The 19,521-nt window shown below is 44.5% G+C and overlaps 1 protein-coding gene across 4 annotated transcripts; it reads left to right on the top strand.

The window, feature by feature from the left end:
* The first annotated feature begins 1,512 nt into the window (after window positions 1–1,512).
* Window positions 1,513–17,912, top strand: FAM221A (family with sequence similarity 221 member A). 4 transcript variants are annotated; one of them, XM_075557572.1, is made up of 7 exons: window positions 1,513–1,577; window positions 4,551–4,724; window positions 8,195–8,385; window positions 10,010–10,216; window positions 13,114–13,218; window positions 14,344–14,426; window positions 17,844–17,912. In XM_075557572.1, exons 1-7 carry the CDS (start codon window positions 1,513–1,515, stop codon window positions 17,910–17,912), a joined length of 894 nt encoding a protein of 297 aa, XP_075413687.1. The 4 variants fall into 4 exon arrangements, with proteins under 4 accessions (XP_075413687.1, XP_075413690.1, XP_075413689.1 ...); XM_075557575.1 differs by lacking the exon at window positions 4,551–4,724; XM_075557574.1 differs by lacking the exon at window positions 13,114–13,218.
* Window positions 17,913–19,521: the final 1,609 nt, after the last annotated feature.

The raw sequence follows: 19,521 nt of genomic DNA, 5'->3' as shown, positions 1-19,521 counted from the left end.
ACTTTGCTCGATTAAATGGGCATTCCATTAAGTTCACCTTCCCGACACAATTGCTGAAGATAAAATGGGTGCATAAGCAAATGTGACGAAGAAAGCTGATGGTGCTCGGCTATCAAAAGATATAGCATCTGGGGTCTTAAAGGCTTGAAGGTAAACAAGTGGACATCTAGCCCAGAAGCCACAAAGCCCACATGGAAGAAGCACACTAGTCTATGTGACCACGAGGTGTTGATGGGATCAGGTATCAGGCATCAAAGAACAAAAATCATATCATTGTGAATGAGGGAGTGTGGAGTGGAGACCCAAAGCCCATCTATAGGCAACTGGATATCCGTTTGCAGAGGGGTAACAGGGAGGAGATGAGTCACTCAGGGTACAGTGTAGCATGGATGAAACACACAACTTTGCTCTAGTTCCTAAATCTCTCCTCCCCACCCCCACTATCATGATCCCAATTCTACCTTACAAACCTGGTAAGACCAGAGGATGTACACTGGTACAGATAGGAACTGGAAACACAGGGAATCCAGGACAGATGATCCCTTCAGGAACAGTGGTGAGAGTGGTGATACCTGGAGGGTGGAGGGAAAGTGGGGTAAAAAGGGGGAACTGATTACAAGGATCTTCATATAACCTCCTCCATGGGGGATGAACAACATTAAAATTGGTGACGGGAGATGCTGGGTAGTGTAAGATATGACAAAATAATAATAATTTATAAATTATCAAGGGTTCATGAGGGAGGGGGAGAGGGGAGGGAGGGGGAAAAAGCTGATTCCAAGGGCTCAAGTAGAAAGCAAATGTTTTGAGAATGAGGAGGGCAACAAATATACAAACGTGCTTGACACACAATGGATGGATTGTGATAAGAATTGTACAAACCCCCCAATAAAATTATTAAATAAAAAAAGAGTTACAGTTTCAGAAACTCACAGGGGGCAGTTCTATTATGTCCTATAGGGTCTCTATGAGTCAGAATTGACTCGATGGCAGTTGAGTTTGGTTTTTAAGTTGTGCAGAATCTTTCCAAAGACTTAAAAAAGCCCCAAAAGTATTCAACTACACTGGGTCTGCTCATTTTCCCTTAAACATGAAATTCACTTTCTCTGAAGAACGTGTGGCATTAGGGATACCCCCACTCAGAAGTATTGATTTTACATTACGCCTTTTTTTGAAACGATGGCTGGTGACTATGGGCAGGTGGATCTCAAACCAGAACCTTCAGAAAACCCACTTATATTTCGGGAGATTCAGATCAGGGACAGGCGAGGTGCAAGGTTGATAATGGATCATAGCACCGATGGGGTTCTGGGCCTCCGCGTGGGTCGTTTCCAGCCTGGCCAATCCCGAGGCGGATGAGGCAGGGGGCGCGGCCTGGGCGGGGTCAGAGCCGCGGTGGGCGTGGCCGGGGTGAGGGGGCGGGGCGTGGCCGGCTTAGGCCCCGCAGGTGTGAGCTGGCGCGCAGGGCGGGCCGGAGGCGCGGGCGCAGGCACGACCCCGTCGCTGAGGCGCATGGAGCGGCTGACGTTGCCCGCCGGCGGCGCGGAGGCGGTGGACGAGTACTTGGAGTACCGACGGTGAGTCGGGCGGCTGCCCCCTACGGCCCCCCACGGCCCCGACGTCCGGGCGCCCGAGCAGCGAGCCCCTGAAATCCGCGCCCGGGCTGCCGGGCCGTGTCGCTGAAGTCCCGGCCCGGCGTTCCGAAATTGCACACCGGGCGACGCGCAGGTTGGGTCAGGGGCTTTCCGGAGGCCCGACCTGCTTCCTTCGGAGAGGGATCCCGGAGTGCGCACCTGGAGTGCGCGGGCAGTGCCAGGCCGGCGCCCGCTAGCCGCCCGCCGGCCGGCGCTCCTTCGGCAGCTGGCTCGGGTCAGAGACGGCGCCGCTCGCGGGTTCTGGCGGCCCGTTAGCGGCCCGCGACCCGCCTCCGGCCGGTGCACCTGCAGCGACGTGCTTGTCTGCCTCCCAAGAAAGCTGGGCACTGGGCCGAGGGCAGCGGGCCTCTGCGGGCTCACGTGGTGTCTGGGCTGGCGGGGGGCGGGCGCCCAGGGCCGCAGCCCGAAACCTCACCCAGGGCGTCCAGGCCTCTCGCTGCTCCCTGGTGTAGGACGGGGTACCCCCACCCCCCAGAATTATTTTTCAAAGCTATGTATTTTTTACAAAACAACCTTATCACCTTCAAAGTACTCTCCATTACACTTCGTATGTGTGTTAAATCTGCGATTCCACTCTTGGAAACATCTTGCAAACTCGTCTGTCTGGATGGCTGACAGCACCTCCCTCGTTTTTTCCTTCACCTATGTCGTCAAATTGCTGTCTTTTCATGTCTCTCTTCATTCGAGGAAGCAAAAAGAAGTCGCATGGAGCGAGGTCAGGTGAATAAGGTGTGTGGGGCAAGAGAGGCATGTAGTTTTTTCCCCCAAAAAACTTGTGCACTGAGATGACTTCGTGAGCCAAGTGCATTGTAGTGGTGGCAAACCAGTTCCCCGTCTGCCACAAATCAGGCCTTTTTTGTTGCACATTGTGTTAAGCAATCTTTTCAGAACCTCAAAATCAGTGCTTCTCAACCTGTGGGTTGAGACCCTTTTGGGGGTTGAACGACCCTTTCACAGGGGTCTCCCCATTCATAACAGTAGCAAAATTACCGTGATGAAGTAGTAATGAAAATACTTTTATGGTTGGGGGCCACCATGACATGAAGAACTGTATGAAAGGGTAGCGCCATTTTCATCCATTTGGGAAGTTGACCCAGAACGTTTCCATTCATGGACATTTCACCTCTTTTGAAATGAGGAAACCACTCGTCCACTTGAGTTTTCCCACAGTGCTGCCCTTGTGAATTGTGGTCAACATCACAACAGTTCCTGCGGCATGTTTCCAGAGCAGAAAACAAAATGTCATAGCTGCACGCTATTCTTTTAACTCGGCCATCCCATAAAACGAGGTTCAAGGGAAACTATTTTCATGAAAAAATTCACTGACCAGAGAGAACCCCAGGTGACACCACTGGGTACAGAGACTCAGAATGAGTTGCTCGATGCTTCTCTAGTGGGAAAAAAAATGCTTATTGTGAAAGCTCTGCCCTGCCCAGCGCAATTCTGGTGGTCGTACTACCCCTTGTAGCTTGGGGACCCTCCTTAACTGCCTACATATTCAGAATCAGAAATGTGAGGCTTAAGGATAGGAGTTAAGTGGAATATTTCCCATCTGTTGCCCTAATGGAATTAGGTAACACTGGGATTTCTGGCAGTTTCCACCTAGCCCTCAGCATGGGCAGAACTGGTCCCTTAGCGGCCAGGGAACAAGCTGCTGGACCCTCAGACTGACTGATGATTTAGGTATTTAGACATGTGGATGATGGGCCTCCACTTGAAGTAGAGTGCTTGGCCCAGCATATGTTAAGGAAGAGTCTGCTGGAAAGTGACTTTGACAGACGTAAGTAACTGGGAGCACTTCTCTATGAAAGTGACAAGGTGAGGGGCGTTTGGATGTGGGCTGGGGTTGTGTCGACTCACAGATGTAGTTAGGGGCTCCCTGGCCAAGGTTTGGGTCGGTTCATAGGGTTGCTAGAGTCAGAGTCTGTTCCATCGCAACAGCTTGGTTGTGTCCACTGCATGGATTTTTGTACTTTTTTGGGGGGTACTTTTTTGCAAACTTTTTCTGAAGAAGGAAAATGCTAGAACATTTGGCAATTTATATTCCAACTTTTAATGGGTAAAATGAGTTTTTGTGCTTCAGAATCAAAGGAGAAATTGACACGAATACCTGATCATTCTTGACCATGTTTTAGTAGTAAACTTATCAGTAAAGCCAGATGTTATGCTTTCATTGACTCTCTTTTAATCTTCTTTATGTGCTCATCAACAGTTTCATTACCTGTGTGTCATTTGGCTACTATCATGTGCCTAAAGTAAAAGAAGGGGGCCCTGGTGGCACCATGCATAAGGCACTGGCTGTAACTGTAATGGGGTGGGTTGTTCTAGCCCTTCAGGTGGTGTGTGGGAGATAGGGGAGGATGGCTGCTCCTGTGAGGATTTATAGCCTGGGAAACTCTTTATGGGGACCCTGTGAGTTGGCATCGACTCGATGGAAAATGAAGATGAAAGTCAGTGCAGCCTTACCTTTGACCCCCAAACTCAACCCAACCCAAGCCAACCCAACCCAACTCAGCCCAACCCAACCCAACCCACACTCCCTGCCCTCAAATCCATTCTGACCCATCGTGACCCTGGAAGACGGAGGAGACCTGCTCCTAGGTTTTTCTAAGACTGTCCTTCACTGGAGTAGAACGTCTCACTTTCTCCCATGGAGCGGCTGGTGGTTTTGAATGTCTGATCTCAAGGTTAGCAGCCCAACACATAACCACTATGCCACCAGGGCTCCATAGGTAGGTACCCTAAATCGACAGAGGTCAGCTCCCAGGAATGATCTCTTGTAAACTGATCTTGATCACTCATCATCTGACTGTAGATTAATTTTAGAGTTTGGTATTATAACCTGGAAAGTACAAGTGAACGTCCAGGCTTAAGAGAAGTATTTTGTTATTGTAGAATTGTTGGCGAGGACGATGGAGGGAAACTTTTTACTCCTGAAGAATATGAAGAATACAAGCGAAAAGTTTTACCTGCGCGCTTACAGAACCGATTATATGTGAGCTGGCGCTCACCGACTGGAATGGATTGTAAACTTGTGGGACCGGAGACTCTGTGTTTTTGTACACATAGGTAAGATACTTGGTTGATAAGTTTCTTATCATTAGAAATGTAAAAATCATACCAGAGCCTATCTTCTTTTTATGAACAGCATGGCTTGTGATGATTGAGAAACTTTAGGCCTCTATCTGCTATCCTGGAGCCTTGGTGGTGCAGTGGATTAAGTGTTGGACTGCCAGTGGAATGGTTGTCAGTTCTAACTCACCAGCTGCTCCGAAGGAGAAAGAGGAGGCTTTCTACTCCCCTCAAGATGTACAGTCTCAGAAACCCACCAGGCAGTTGTGCTCTGTTGCTATTGACTTGGAATTGAGTCAATGGCTGTGCGTTATACTTTAAAAAATGGCTATTGGCACCTTTTTTAAAAAACGAAAGTATGTGTATGCTGCTTTTTAATCATGTTGATCCTTTCCCATCAAAGCATGTTGAAGGAGAGGTTTGCATGTGCGGTGTGATCTCCTTTGCGTTCCCCTTGTACCACAGGCTGTAGTTGTACACCTCAAAGTGGCCATGCTGCTTCGCAGAAAAATCACTGACCCCCTTACATATTTCAGGTAACAGCTCTCATGTCCTGTTCTAAAGGAACGATTAAAGGGCAGCTCTTCCATTCTCTGAACGGTTTCTGGACTTCTTCCTCAAGGCTCTTTGTGCCGTTGCTGTTTACACACTTTCAGTTTGCCAGAGATGGTCAGGCAGTTGCTAGGATGAGTAATGCTTTGGATAAATTGCATGTTAAAACTTCATTGAGGAAAGGAGTTGGAGGAATGGATAACAAGGATATGTTGAAATATTTAGGAATTGAAGAGGAGTTTGGAAAATTTTTGATAGTTTTACAAATTTAATTTTGTATAAATTTAGTGCCATTCCCTTTATCTATGTATAATTTATACCCAAGCCTCCAAATGTAACTCACTGCCATGACGTTGAATGAAACTCACAAGGAACCCATAGGACAGAGTAGAGCTGCTCTGAAGGTCTCCCAGGCTGTAAATCTTTACAAAAGCAGACTGCTACATCTGTCTCCCAGGAAGCAGCTGGTGGGTTTGAACCACTGACCTTTGGTTAGCAGCCAAGTGCTTTAAACACTGCACTGCCAGGGCTCCTTCAGCACAGAATTAAACCATAAAATAACCAAATCTCGATATAGGGATTCCAAGCCTGTAAATCCTTATGGGAGCAGAGAGCCTCATCTTTCTCCTGCAGAGCAGTTGATGGGTTTAAACTACCAACCTTGTAGTTAACTAGTCCATCGCTTATCCCATGTGCCACCATGTAGAGAATAGACAGCCTAGAATAACCTCCCATTAAGTCAATCCTAGCTCACGGTGACCCTGTAGGACAGCGCAGACCTGCTCCCTTGGATTTCTGAGGTTATACATTTTCAGGGGAGGAGACAGCCTCTTGTTTCTTCCTCAGAGCTGCTGATCGGTGTGCAATCGACTGTGCCACTAGAGTTCCTCAGCAGAAAGTAACAAACTCACTGCCACGGAGTTATTCCTAACTCAGCAACCGTGTAGGACACAGAACAGAACTGCTCCCTGGGGGTTTCCACGACTGTAAGAGTTTTCCAGAGTAGAAAGCCTTGCTTTTCTCCTGCACGTGCATGTGGTGTATGTGAAAATCCTCTGACTCGTCACCTGACCTAGAAGTTGTGCTATAATACAAGTGTGCACCAGCAACACCCCAACAACAGTGTGGTTAAAAGCTTTAAGAGCTTTTTGTATTTGGAATTTTTGTAACTTCAGGCCACCCATTTCATAAACTAAACCCGACTCTCCATTGTTAGAGGATCAAGATACTTGGAGACCAATACTTTCGAGAATCATTTGCCACTTTCCACTTTTACATGTGTATAAGGAGCCTCATTTCACTTTCTACCTGGATACAAGAAGTCTTACACATGAGCAAGTTTCAAAAAGTTCATGGAGAAATTCCATTATCTTACCTTTTTTTTCTTTTTCATCAACTTTGGAGGCTCTGGTTCCTCTCTGTTGTTGTCATTGAGTTGGTTCCTACTCACGGGGGCCCTTACGCATCGAATGAAACACTGCCCAGTCCTGCACCATCCTCTCAGGGGGCGTTATGCCAGTGTCCAGTCATCACACTTGTCTGTTAGGGTGTTATACTGTTGGCTGTGTGTTACTATGATGCTGGAAGCTGCGTCACTGGTATTTAAAATATCAGCAGAGTCACCCAAAGTGTACAGGTTTCAGCAGAGCTTCCAGACGGAGAACAGACTACGAAGACGGAATAGGCTGTCCACTTCTGAAGAATTAGCCCCTGGAAACCTATGAATAGCATTGAAAAAGGCCTCTATCGTGATTACAGGTAGACAAATGAGACATACGCCCTGGTATTTCAGCTTTACTTGCTATGTATTTTCTCCTAGAAAATGTCAATGCTCAGTTTTCTTACTGATGATTTGTTTATGAATGTAATTAATCCTGCACAGCTAGGCAGAACCTCATTACTCCAAAAACAAACTTCACTTGCTCTTTCTTACCTACTGACCCTTCGTTTCCACCTGCAGCTCTGTAAGGTGGAGGCTCTTTCCGTTTACTACTGCCCTCTTTTGTAATTGTGAATCTTCTAAATGGGGACAGGATCCTTATTTTAGTTATTGTCTCTATAGATTTCACCTATCCTGAGTTTCATATACAGAAAAACATGCACAATGCATAACAGAGTGTCAAGAAGGCTTCCAACAGTGACAAAATACAACAGAGACAATCCCCCCCACCAGAAGACCCCCCACAGAAAATATTATAAACCAGATCAGGCACACAGTGTATTAAAAAGGGAGAACAGGTGACATGGTTTTACTAGTGAAACGCTATTATTGACACCTGCCTAGTATTCCAACTGGTAGTGGGGTTCAGCCTGTGTTTCCTGGAGTTGTGAAGAAGCCGCTGAGGCATGCCTGTTGGAAAGCTAGCTTAGGGGAAGAGAAAATTTCAATTTCTGCTCTTTCTTGTGCTTGAATGAGGGTTTCTTTTGTTTATTCTATATACTAGCATTCTCTAAAAGATTTTATTTAAGAAGATTTAACTGCTAAGGAGTTTGAAAACTGCTGTCAAATAATGTATTTATCTATTCCTCTGACAGGAGCCCTGGTGAGGTAAGCATTGGACCGCTTGCTAACCATGAGATCAGTGGTTCAATCCCACCAGCCTCCTCTGTGGGAGAAAAAGGAGGCTGGCTGCTGCCGTGAAGATTGAATGCGTCAGGAGCCCTGCACAGGGTCCCTATGAGTCAGGATCAACTCTCTGGCAGTGGATTGGGTACTTCTCTAACACATGGCACTGTTAGGAGTCAGGCGGACTTACTGGTGGCTGGTACACAAGAACAAGAAAACGAAACTAAATAAGGGCATAACAAGACTAATATTTACATTTGAGAACTCCCATTCCCATTTGACAGGAAAGACAGGATTGCTTTTGATAATAGCTATACTGTACTTATATTTCTTCCTTTGAATCTTTTAGGTACAAACAACATCAAACTGACTTTGCAACGGTGCCAGAGCAGAGGCCCATCAGTCTGCCCTGCCGAGTGACTGGCTGCCAGTGCAGGGCATACCTGTACGTCCCCTTGAATGGCACGCAGCCCATTCGCTGCAGGTGCAAGCACTTCGCTGATCAGCACAGTGCCGCAGCCGGCTTCACGTGCACAGCGTGTGAGTTACTCTGTGTCAACACAGCACAGCGGTTTAACATCTGTAATAGCTAATGTGCCTTCAAACCAGTTTGTTGCAGGCACAGAGTCACTATTACATGATTGAGAAAATGTCGATGCATAGAGTTTGTAAAGCTTTATTTGGAAAAACATTTAGAGTTGCTTGGATACTTTTCAGTTCTAATAGGGCAGTGGTTAAGCGGCCGGCTGCTAATGGAGAGGTCTGCAGTTTCCACTCACCAAATGCACCACGGGAGAGAAGGCGTGGTGGTCTGTGCCTGGCGAGTCACGGCCTCAGAGCTCCAGGGGGCTGCTCTCTGTCCAGTAGGGTCTTTATGGCTTTGCGTGGACTCAGTAGTACATAGCAACAAATCTCTCCGATGGGTCACCTGGTCCTGTGTCATTAAGAATGAGTAGGTGTGCTGGAACAGGGGCATATAGTTCTTATTTAGCCCTGCTTTTGTGGAAGAACAGACAGAAAGCCTTTTCAATGATTTAAAATAAATGTTTCCCACAGTGGGAGATACTGCCCCTTGGAGGTCAATGGAGCCATCTAAGGGGGCTGCAAAAGCTGACACCTTCACTTTATTCTGGATGAAGGGCTATAGTACAAACGTTTTTAATTTCCAGGTGGTGTGCCAAGGAATTTTTTTCTGAAAAGGAAGTGGTCGGCCAGATGAGTGTGGATTAGGGCAAGTCTGAGTTGTCTGTGAGGTGTTCTTGAGAAGCATTTTAGAAGTTAATTTATAATTTGTTGGCAGATTCTTTTATTATGACCTGAAACATTGGCAGGCTATACTACAATACGTTTTTGGAACAAATAAAAAATGTGGTAAACTACGTATAACAGGAAATTGGCTATTTTAATACTTTTTAAGTGTACAATCCAGTGAAATCAATTACATCCACCGTGTTGTGCAACCATTTCCATTATTTTCCAAAGCTTTTCTTTCCCCCAAATAGAAACTCAGTGTCCCTGACGCAGCACCTTCCCTCGTCTCCTTCCCAGGCCCTGGTAACCACCAATGAACATTTATCCCTCTGCATCTGCCCATTCTAGATACTTCATGCAAGTGGGATTGTATGCTATCTGTCCTTCTGGGCCTGACTTATTGTACTTACCATGATGCTACCGCTTTTTATTCCTAAGCAGCCCATTACGTGCTTTCTGTCTCCATGTGTTTCCTTCCAGTTGGCCTTTCGGGGAGTTCAACCACAGGGAGGGGTCTGAGTTTCCTTTTCTGCTGGTCCTGGCCCCCCACCCCTCACCCCTCACCCCGGGCTGTCCTAGCCACACCTGCTGCCAACTCCGTATCTGACCCTCTAGAGGGCCTGCATTTCCTTAGGTGTTAACCCACCTGTTTTAGTCCTAATTCTTTTCTCTCTTTTTCCCAGTTGTTGTTTGTTTGCCTTAATACATTTTCTGTCACAAGGTCCTCTTACTACTTTGCGACTTTGAAAAGTTAGAGCGGGGGCTGGGAGTGAGTCAGGGGCTGGAAGTAAAAGTTTCAGAGGACAGAGCAGAGGGACTCTTCCAGCGGCTTTGGCCAAGACAAGAGTCTTCAGGGAAGCAGCCCTTAACTTGTATTTAAAAAAGATGAACTCACTTTACATCTTGATTTCAGGTTCCAAGTGTTCAGGATTTCATAGCTGCTTTACCTGTGCTTGTGGCCAGCCTGCATATACCCATGAGACAGTGGTGGAAACGAAGCAAGAGAGGCTGGCACAGGGAAAACCAGTAGGACGAGCTGTTCCGTATGCGGCCATGGGAGGATTAACTGGCTTCAGCTCACTGGCTGAAGGCTACATGCGGTTGGATGACAGTGGGATTGGTAAGTGACGATATATGCAACATGAAGTGGTCATATTTGTTCTGTGTGCTGACAGTTGTGAAATCTTGTATTTCTTTAGCACTTGGTATGCTTGACAGCCCCCCACCCTTCCAAGAAGGCATTCTTCCATTTGATTTTGATTTTCAAAAGTCCTCGTTGGTATACTACAACATTGCCATCAGAGAAAAATTTAATAGCACAACGAAAAGGGTTACTCCTGCCACAGTACTTCAGCTCACGTCTCAAGCCGCTGCTGCACGGTTCTAATGGTTATGGCTCCGGAGTTGGCTTTGATATCTGATATGGCAAATCCTTTCCCTGTGTTCTCAAGACTGTCAGAATGGTTTATGCATTTCTCTTCCAGGAAATTTCCTAACTAGCTCATAAATTTCATAAACAGATCCCCTTTGTGATTCCCAGGGGTGCGCGATTGTGTTAGGCTCATGAAACATATACAGAAAGGTCAATTAACAGGGATGTCATGATTACAGCTTTGTGCTGCCAGGTATGATCTCATTTAATCTTTACCACTCCTTGTGAGTTAGGTGCTGTTATGACTGCTTCTTTCATAGGTAAAGAAACTAAGCAGGGAGGAGTCAGGCATCTTTGTTATTCAGCTACTACAGGATAGGGTGGGTTCAGCCCAGAGATCACTATGAGGTAGAAGGTAGAAGAAAGTTTAAGCAAAGAAACCTCTCCCTCCAGGCCTCTGAAAGGAGGTGAAGAAAGTTGAAAGTGAGGCAGGACGTCCTAAGACATAGTTACGTGCCCTGATTTTTAGAGACGTAGGAGAGGCCAGGAGCAGAGGGGTTGTTATTCCGTTAGTCATGTTGTTAGGTGCTGTCAGTTGGTCCAGCTCAGCACAACAGAAGGAAACACTGCCGGGTCCTGTGCCATCCTCAATTGTTATTTTTGAGCCCATTGTTGCAGCCACTGTGCCAGTCCAGCTCATTGAGGATCTTCCCCCTTTTCGCTGCCCCTCTGCTTTACCAAGCATGAGGTTCTCTCCAAGGACTCGCCTCTCCGGAAAATAAAGGACTCACCTCTCTGGAAAATGCGCCCAAAGTACATGAGACGAAGTCTCGCCATCTTTGCCTCTAAGGAGCACTCTGAGCATATTTCTTCCAAGTTTGTTCTTTTGGCAGTCCACATACTTCACACAGTCTTTGTCAACACCACAAAGATTCTTCTTCAGTCTTTCTTATTCACTTCTTATTTCAACTTTCTTTTTTAAAAAAAGTCATTTTATTGGGGGCTCATAAAACTCTTATCACAATCTATCCATCCGTCCATCCATTATGCCAAGCACATTTGTACATTTGTTGCCATCATCATTTTAAAAACATTTTCTTTCTACTTGAGCCTTTGCTATCAGCTTCTCATTTCCCCCCCTTCTTCCCTCTTGAACCCTTGATAATTTATAAATTATTATTATTTTGTTCATGTCTTACACTGACCGATACCTTCTGTTGTCCATCACCCTGGGTGGGGGTTATAGGGGCTTATGTTGTGATCAGTTCCCCTGTCACCCCCCACCTTCCCCTTCCCCTCCTGGTTTGGCTGCTCACGATATTGGTCCTGAGAGGTTGATATGTCCTGGATTTCCTGTGTTTCCAGCTCTGATCTGTACCTGTGTCGTGCTCTGGTCTAGCCGGGTTTGTAAGGTAGAACTGGGGTCACGATAGTGCGGGGAGAAGCTTTAAAGAACTGGAGGGAAGTTGCATTAGCATCCAATGCCTATCCCAGGGCTCCTTGCCGATGTGGAAGGAATTCTTAAATTCTAACTTCAAGGGGCACTTGGAAGGCAGCTGAGTTGTGAGGCAGAACCAAGCTGGGGGCGAGTCTCTTGGCCTGGGCGGTTAGAATGAGTAAGTGGCAGAAGTTCTAGAAGAAATGTGAGGCTACAGGCCCTATCAAGCTGGGAGAGACCCAATGACAAGTTACACCAGTCTTTAGCGTTTGAAGGTGCGGTCAGGTAAAGCAAGGCCACGAGTTCAAAGCCATCAGCCATTCCGCAGGAGAAAGTTGAGACTGTCTGCCCTTGTAAAGGATCACAGGTTTGGAAGCCCCAAGTAGGGGCACTCTGGGCTGGAATCGTCCCTACACCATTGGGGCACTTAGCATATGCAGAGAGACTGTACAAGGGCCTCTGTGAACATGAGCTCGCCTCTCCACCCACCGTCTCCTGTGCCGGCCGTCTTAGAAGAGCTGGGAATGGGGAAGGACAGGAGAGGAACAGAGCAAGCAGACGTCCCACACCGCTTACATTATAAGGCAGGCCCACGTTTAAACTGACAAAGACGGAAAGTTCAGCTCCTTCCCTTGACTGGGGCAGGGGTTTGGCGTGGGGCGGTAAGGCAGGTGGCGGCTTGTGAAGAAGCTAGTGGAGTTATGCTGTCTGCAGCTTCCTTCCTGTGGTCCTGGAGAACATGTATATAGCAGTTGGTTGTTGTAGTTGAGGTTGTGGCTGTTTCTCCTTTCATTGAAGAAGGGCTTTTTTCCAGTATTTTTCATACTTCCCACTTTTAGATGGTCTCCAGGTAAGGAGTAAGAGTGAAACAACACTTAGTCTACACTTTCCCCGAGAGGGTGCTTCTCTCTATGGTCTGCTTTTTTTTTTTTGGGGGGGGGGGAGGGTTAAGATGGCGTGTGTCCTGGCATGTAGTAGTTATGTTAGTGAATATTATTTTTTTTCTCTGAAAAGGGCCTCAGAAATGTGCTAAGAAATGCAAAAATACTTTTAAAACCATTTGGCTTTATCTGACAGAGGAGGTGCTAAATGAAATTTTATTTTCTAAAGAGTGAATATACTTTATTTCATATGTGTAATTAGAGCTTGCTGGCCCCCTAGTACCTACAGGTTTACTTTACCTTGTCACATACCTTGTTCTTCTCAGGGACCCCTCCAGTTGGATTTTTAGAATCTCCAGTGACAGCCATGGACCACCCATTTGTAAAAGCGTTTCAGGCTTCAAGTTCTCCACAAACAGAGTCAACAGAAGGTAATGAAATCCAGGAGATATTTTTGGGTGTAGTAAATAAGAATATAGGTTGAATTATTTTCTAAGCTTCTTTTCTTCCATTATTGCTTTTCAATATTCAGTCTAATTTCACATGAATCTTAATTAATTTACTTTCTTGTGTATTGGCCAGGACTGAGAAAAAAATAAGTGACTTAATTTTCTACTGGGAAAATCGGTAAATAGGAGAATAATGAGGATTCTGAAAATACAAATAAAGTATAATAAATCTTAAAGATTTAACATCTGGAACAGCCTGTTGGCTTTGTGGTGATGGAATAAGAGAGCCCTCTAGTGGGAAAAACTGACTTTGTCTTTTGGGCTCTCCAAACCAAACCAACATTCCCCTCCCAAACAAAAGTGCCAAACTAAAGCAGACCCACTGTCATGTAGCTGATGGCAGCACACAGCCAGCCTGTAGGACAGGGTGGAAGTAACTGCCGCTGTGCGCCTGTAAAACTGCAATGGTTCAAAGTGTTGCTTTAAAGTCCCGTTTCCCACTGTGACCTGCGGATCTCTCTGTGACACTGACCAGGACGCAAGCAGGGCTCACGGTGGGCTCTCAAAGGGGGTGCAGTCGAGTGGCTGGCACGATTTGATAATTTCTAAATGGAGGTTGCACAGACACCATTTTTCAATAGTGATATGCTCATTCATTACTTTAGCGAAATAAAAAGAATAAAAATATTGAAAGTACTTGTGCGACTTAGTAGTTTTAACATTTTTCAGACCAAGGGGTATCACTGTTATATAGCGCCTCAATAATTACTTAAGGGCATTATCAGACAGAATAACATGGATTCCTAGTCTGGTTATAAAGTTTAATCGTGAACTAAAAGTATGCTCTTATATGCAGTAGCTATGCGTAATAGTGGTATTAGTATTTGGAACATGTTTGCCAAGGAGAATGACTCATCTTAGGATGCCGTTCTATCGAAGACAGCATCCCATAGTAGCTCTAATTGTCCCTTGAGACCATTTCTGGGTTGAAAAAGATGTTATGGCTCAGCAGAAAAATTTTAAAAATTAGATTTTTATAATACATAGTGTGTATATAAATCTATAGTTATAAGCCATATATATGTCTTTTTTTCCTCTTCTTATTAGAAGGCACAAGTAGTCAAGTTTCTTCCTTAAGGAGATCTGATGAGGATGATATGGCTTTCTTTGAAAGACGATACCAAGAAAGGGTAGGTTTTTGTGGAAATGTACTTGTATTATGCATTTACTTATAACAAAGATACTGTAGAATGATTACATATTGATCATGGATCATAACTTAAAATCATTTATAAAGCCTTCACTGATAGCTGATACTAGGATTTAACATGATGTGATATGTAGTAACCCAAACCAAAAGCCAACCATGTTGGCAATAGTTTTTATTTATTTAAATTTCCTAGCACTACTCACACAGTATGTTGCACCTAGTAGTATTTTGATCACTGTCTGCTCACTGTTTTCTTGAGGATAAGAAATCAAGGGTCTCCCATGGTAGGAGAAAATCAATGCCTAAATTATTTATTTAGAAACTGCCATCAAGTCTATTTCAACTCATCGTGCCCCTTTAGACAGAGAACTGTCTCTGAGTTTCCGAGACTTTAAGTCTTTATCTGAGCAGAAGCCTCGTCTTTCTCTTGTGAGTGGCTGGTGGCTTGAACTACTGATCTTGTGGTTAGGAGCACAGCCCCTGATCCACTGTCTCCAGGGCTCCTTGTGATACATAATAAAAAACAAACAAATGGGGGAAAAAAAGAAGAAGCTGTGCTGTTATTGAGTCAATTCCAACGGATAGAACCAGCTGGCATGGTGGCTTACACATTGGACTGCTCACGGGAAGGCCAGCAGTTTCAAACTACCAGCTGCCTCTTGGAAGAATGAAGAGGCTTTCTACTCCTATAAAAACATATGGTCTCGGGAACCCACAGGAGCCAGGGAGGAATTCTGGGTTCATGTTGGGTTTTTGCTTGTATTCTCTGTAATATTGGTAACATTCTGTGTGGGGAGGAATCTGTGTGACTCTACTTGGATAATAAAACCTTTGTGGTAACATAGCTTACCATTAATTTTAGATAATACTGAAGTGTCGAATATGGAATGTTTTAGGTATTATATTCTTCCACATGGGAGACCCTTGGTTTCTTTTTTCCAAGGAAAAAGTGAGCAGACAGTGATTAAAAGTCTATTAGGTGCAACATTCTGTGCTATTAGTGCCAGGAAATTTAAAGAAATAAAACAAAGCTTCCTTCCAAAAACAAGCAAGAAGGTGTTTCATCCTTAGCCTGTGTTTCTGGGTTGGAATCAACTTCGCAGTGGGTTTGGGTTTGGGGGTGGCTGTTTCAAGTGAACAAAAGCTATATTGACGTTCTTTATTGTTAGTATCTTTGCTCTTTTTTGATGTTACCAGCGGTCCCTGGATTATGAACAAACGCCATTCCTGAGTCTGTCTGTAAGTTGAATGTGTAGGAGTGTGGGAATGATCATAACAGCAGCTAATCGAGTGTCTGTCACAGTGTAACAGGGATATTTGATGATCGTTGCAAAGTCGCCCCTAGTGTTACTAAGAGTCATTGGATTTACCTCAAAAATGTAATGAACAGGGTTTCTGATGGTTGGTTTATGTCTAAGGGTTGTATATAAGGTGAAACTTTTATAACCCGGCGACAGCCTGTATTACAAATCTAGGATTTGGTCTTATAATGTGAGGGGAAAGGCTAACGAGCATTTTTGACTGATTATTAAGTTTCTAGATTTTTACATACATATATACACACACACATATATATTTGTATAATTTATACCTTTAGAACAACCCTGAAACTCAGTACACACTGTCATGGAGTCTATTCTGACTCCTAGCAACCTCCTAGGACAGGGTAGAAGTGTCCAGTGGGTTTCTGAGACTGTAACTCTTTCCAGAAGTGGGAAGCCTCATCTTTCTCCTGGTGGCTAGCAGCCCAACACACAATCATTATGCTGCAACGCTGAAAAGTATGCTATTTCTATGGCCTTTTTTTCAAATGAGAACATGTCATTAAATCATTTGCTTCAAATAGTTAATACATGGTAAAAGTAGGATTCAAAGTTTATCTGTCTGACTCCAAACTTTATAATCTGCCTTAGAGTAGGGTGGTCTCTTGGGGTTCTTCAGGTGACCTATAACTGACTTGATGTGCATGAGTGACGGGAGTGTGTGGTTTCTGAATGAGGTTCCTGGTAAACTCAAGAGAGAGGAGAAAAATGGGGAGGTGGCGAAGAGACACAGGGGAGATTAGTTTGACTTGATTCCCACTGTCATGTGGATTCTGACTCATAGTGACCTCATAGGGCAGAGTAGATCTGCCTCTGTGGGTTTCAGAGATCAACTCTTTACAAGAGCAGAAATCCACCTTTTCCCAGGGGAGCAGTTGGTAGGTTAGAACTGCTGACCTTCCGTTAGCAGCCCGATGCATAACCCACTATGACACGAGGGTTCTGATCTGATTTACTAAGGGAAATTTATTGCTGATCATTTGATGGGTTGGGTAGACTGGTTTTTACTGGTCCCTTCTGGTTTCTTGATGCTCTTTCTTGTTCATTGCCAGGTTCCTTATTTTCTCCCTGCCCTCTTGTAGACCAAGGGAATTTGTGGGTGTGGATGTGAGTGGCGGGGAGAGGCTGTAGGGCTGTGTCTTCTGTGGGGGCTCTTGCCCATAGAAAGGTTCTGTGTGTCTACAAACCTAGAAAACTGTTGCTAGGGTGTGCGTGCTGCTGCTCCACGTCGGCTACACCAGGCGGAGGAGACTTTCAGGGTTCATGGGAAGTGGGGTGCCACAATGATAGGAAATTAGTGGTTTCCTTGGAGTGCTGCAAATGGTTAGTGAATTTGCTGTTGACCAAAAGGTTGGCGGCTTGAGTTCGAGCCCACCCAGAGGTGCTTTGGGAGGACGACTAATCAGTCTACTTCTGAAATTCCAGCCATTGCTGGAGCCCAGTTCTACTCCGGCACCCATGGGGTTGCCATAAGTTGCAGGTGACTTGATGGCAATTGGCTTATCAGGTTTTTAAAAATTGTCCAGGTTCCACAGTGAATTTGGCTGGATGAAAACTGTTTTGTAACCTGTAGAAATGTGCATAGGTTGGATATGAGGTTAGGTGTTTATCATTTTTTTAATATAAATAATTTTATTAGGGGCTCTTACAGCTCTTATTTTTATTAAACTCATTTTGTTGGGGGCTCTTACAACTCTTAGAATAACCTATACATTAATTGTATCAAGCACATTTGTACATATGTTGCCATCATCATTTTCAAAATGTTTTCTTTCTACTTGAGCCCTGGGCTATGGTTTTTATTTTTTAACTGGGAACTGAAACTAATTTTTTTCTGAAGCAGGATTCATGTTGTTTTTATTTATGCTCTTCCATAAAGTTGAAATCAAACCATATTTAAAATATGCCTCTTCAGATATCAATTTCTGGCTTTAATATTTAGCAGCTAATAACTTGTTAAGTAACTGTACAAAAAGGTTGTGATAAGACATGAAACCAAATGAGATATGTGCAATTTTTTAAAGAAAATGTTTTAAAAATTACTATTATCAATAATAAATATGTTAAATTTGTAGATGAAAATGGAAAAGGCCGCAAAGCAGAAGGGAAAAGCACCATTGCCATCAACTTCAAAACCTTCGTGAAGATTATAACCTTTTCATGTTTATTTAAGTAGAACAGTTCATTTTTCTCTCAAGTAAATGACTTTTTTTCTGTCTGAAAGTCTTCTTTGGGTACTTCCTTAACTTATATAACTTTTGATTTATTAATTTGTATCTATTTTTTCTCTTGCAACAATTGAGGTTATTTTTATATGAGCCAAAAGATGACAGGATGTAAATATTTTTAGTTTATTATAATTTAACTGCTTATGGCAGCGTGAGAAATTGAAGGTGTTAGTGAGGGTTCTGAAGAACTATGGAAGCATCATTTTTCATTTAAAAATGATAAATTAAAAATCTTTGATTTTGTACTTTAATATTGATCTGTATTTTTAAATAAAAATGTATGTGGTAAAACGATATAATCATTTTCTCGTGACCAGTGCTGATGTCTAAGTTCTGTTAACCGTGTGAGGGCATCACTATGGTGCATGCCTCTTGGGTGCTGTTCGCTTCTATTTCAAATGAGCCAGCTGTTCGGGCTGTTGCTTATTTTTTGTTTCGCATCTTTTTTCTCTCTTGATGCTTGTCCCTCCGAGCGTCAACGTCCTCCTGACCCGTCTGTCTTTCTGGTGCTGCTGGGAAACGCTTCCAAGTGAGTTTCACATGGCTTTACCCGAGACTCATTTGGGAACTCATTGCCTTGGCCCACATGGCGAGTCCTTCCTTTGCCAGGGATGCTCCCACAGGTGCCTGAGGGTGCCCACGTAAGCCCGCCTCGTCCTACAGGCGCAGCTCCAGAGGGGGTGGGCTACTAACCATCTCCAGTGGTGGGAGAATCAGTGACGCATTTCAGAAAATCCTGTGGGATTGAGCACAAGTCATCTCGAGTAGTTACACACCCTCAGTGTTTTCTCTCTCCTGGTTCCACTCCCGTGTCCCTTCACTTTGATTCCTTCAGATCACTTCCCAAATAAATGATATGTAATAAGTCTGAGGCTCAGCTCTTATGAGAATAAACATGGGTTAGGACAATAGGTACTTGGGGTGGGGTGGCATTTTAGAAAGTAAATCCCATCTTAGGATGGGATTTTGTGACTAGAACAGATGCTGGACAGGTGGAAAATTTGACCTCTGTTAGTTGGCGTCGAGTCGTCTGTGCACAACAGAACGAAACACTGCCTGGTCCTGTGCCATCCTCACAATTGTTCCTATGCCTGAACCCATTCACGCAGCCACCGTGTCCATCCATCCCATTGAGGCCCTTTCTCTTTTTCGCTGCTACTTTACCAAGCATAACGTCCTTCTCCAGGGACTGGTCTCTTCTGACAATATGTCCAAAGGTCTGACAAAGTCTTGCCATAGTTGCCTCCAACACACAGAGGATTGTCCTTTTGGCAGTCCATGGTACTTCACACACACACACACACACACACGTACCCCAAAACAATTTCTTTTCTTCAAAGTTATCCATGGTACTTCACATACACACACACGGGTACCCCAAAACAATTTCTTTCCTTCAAAGCCATCCATGGTACTTCACACACATACACACACACACGCACACGGGGGTACCCCAAAACAATTTCTTCAAAGCTATGTATATAGTTTTTTTTCTTTTTGTTTTTTACAAAACCACCTTATCACA

The sequence above is a fragment of the Tenrec ecaudatus genome, chromosome 9, assembly GCF_050624435.1.
Source record: "Tenrec ecaudatus isolate mTenEca1 chromosome 9, mTenEca1.hap1, whole genome shotgun sequence".
NCBI classification, from domain to species: Eukaryota; Metazoa; Chordata; class Mammalia; order Afrosoricida; family Tenrecidae; genus Tenrec; species Tenrec ecaudatus.
Note: the sequence above shows the minus strand (reverse complement) of the source record. Positions and strands in the feature narration are given on the sequence as shown.

What these genes read in the sequence shown, in the direction of transcription:
- FAM221A (XM_075557572.1), top strand. Translation starts at nt 1,513, where the DNA reads ATGGAGCGGCTGACGTTGCCCGCCGGCGGCGCGGAGGCGGTGGACGAG. An exon ending in GAGTACTTGGAGTACCGACG is followed by an intron (nt 1,578 to 4,550) that starts GTGAGTCGGGCG and finishes TTGTTATTGTAG; the next exon opens with AATTGTTGGCGAGGACGATG. An exon ending in CTGTGTTTTTGTACACATAG is followed by an intron (nt 4,725 to 8,194) that starts GTAAGATACTTG and finishes TGAATCTTTTAG; the next exon opens with GTACAAACAACATCAAACTG.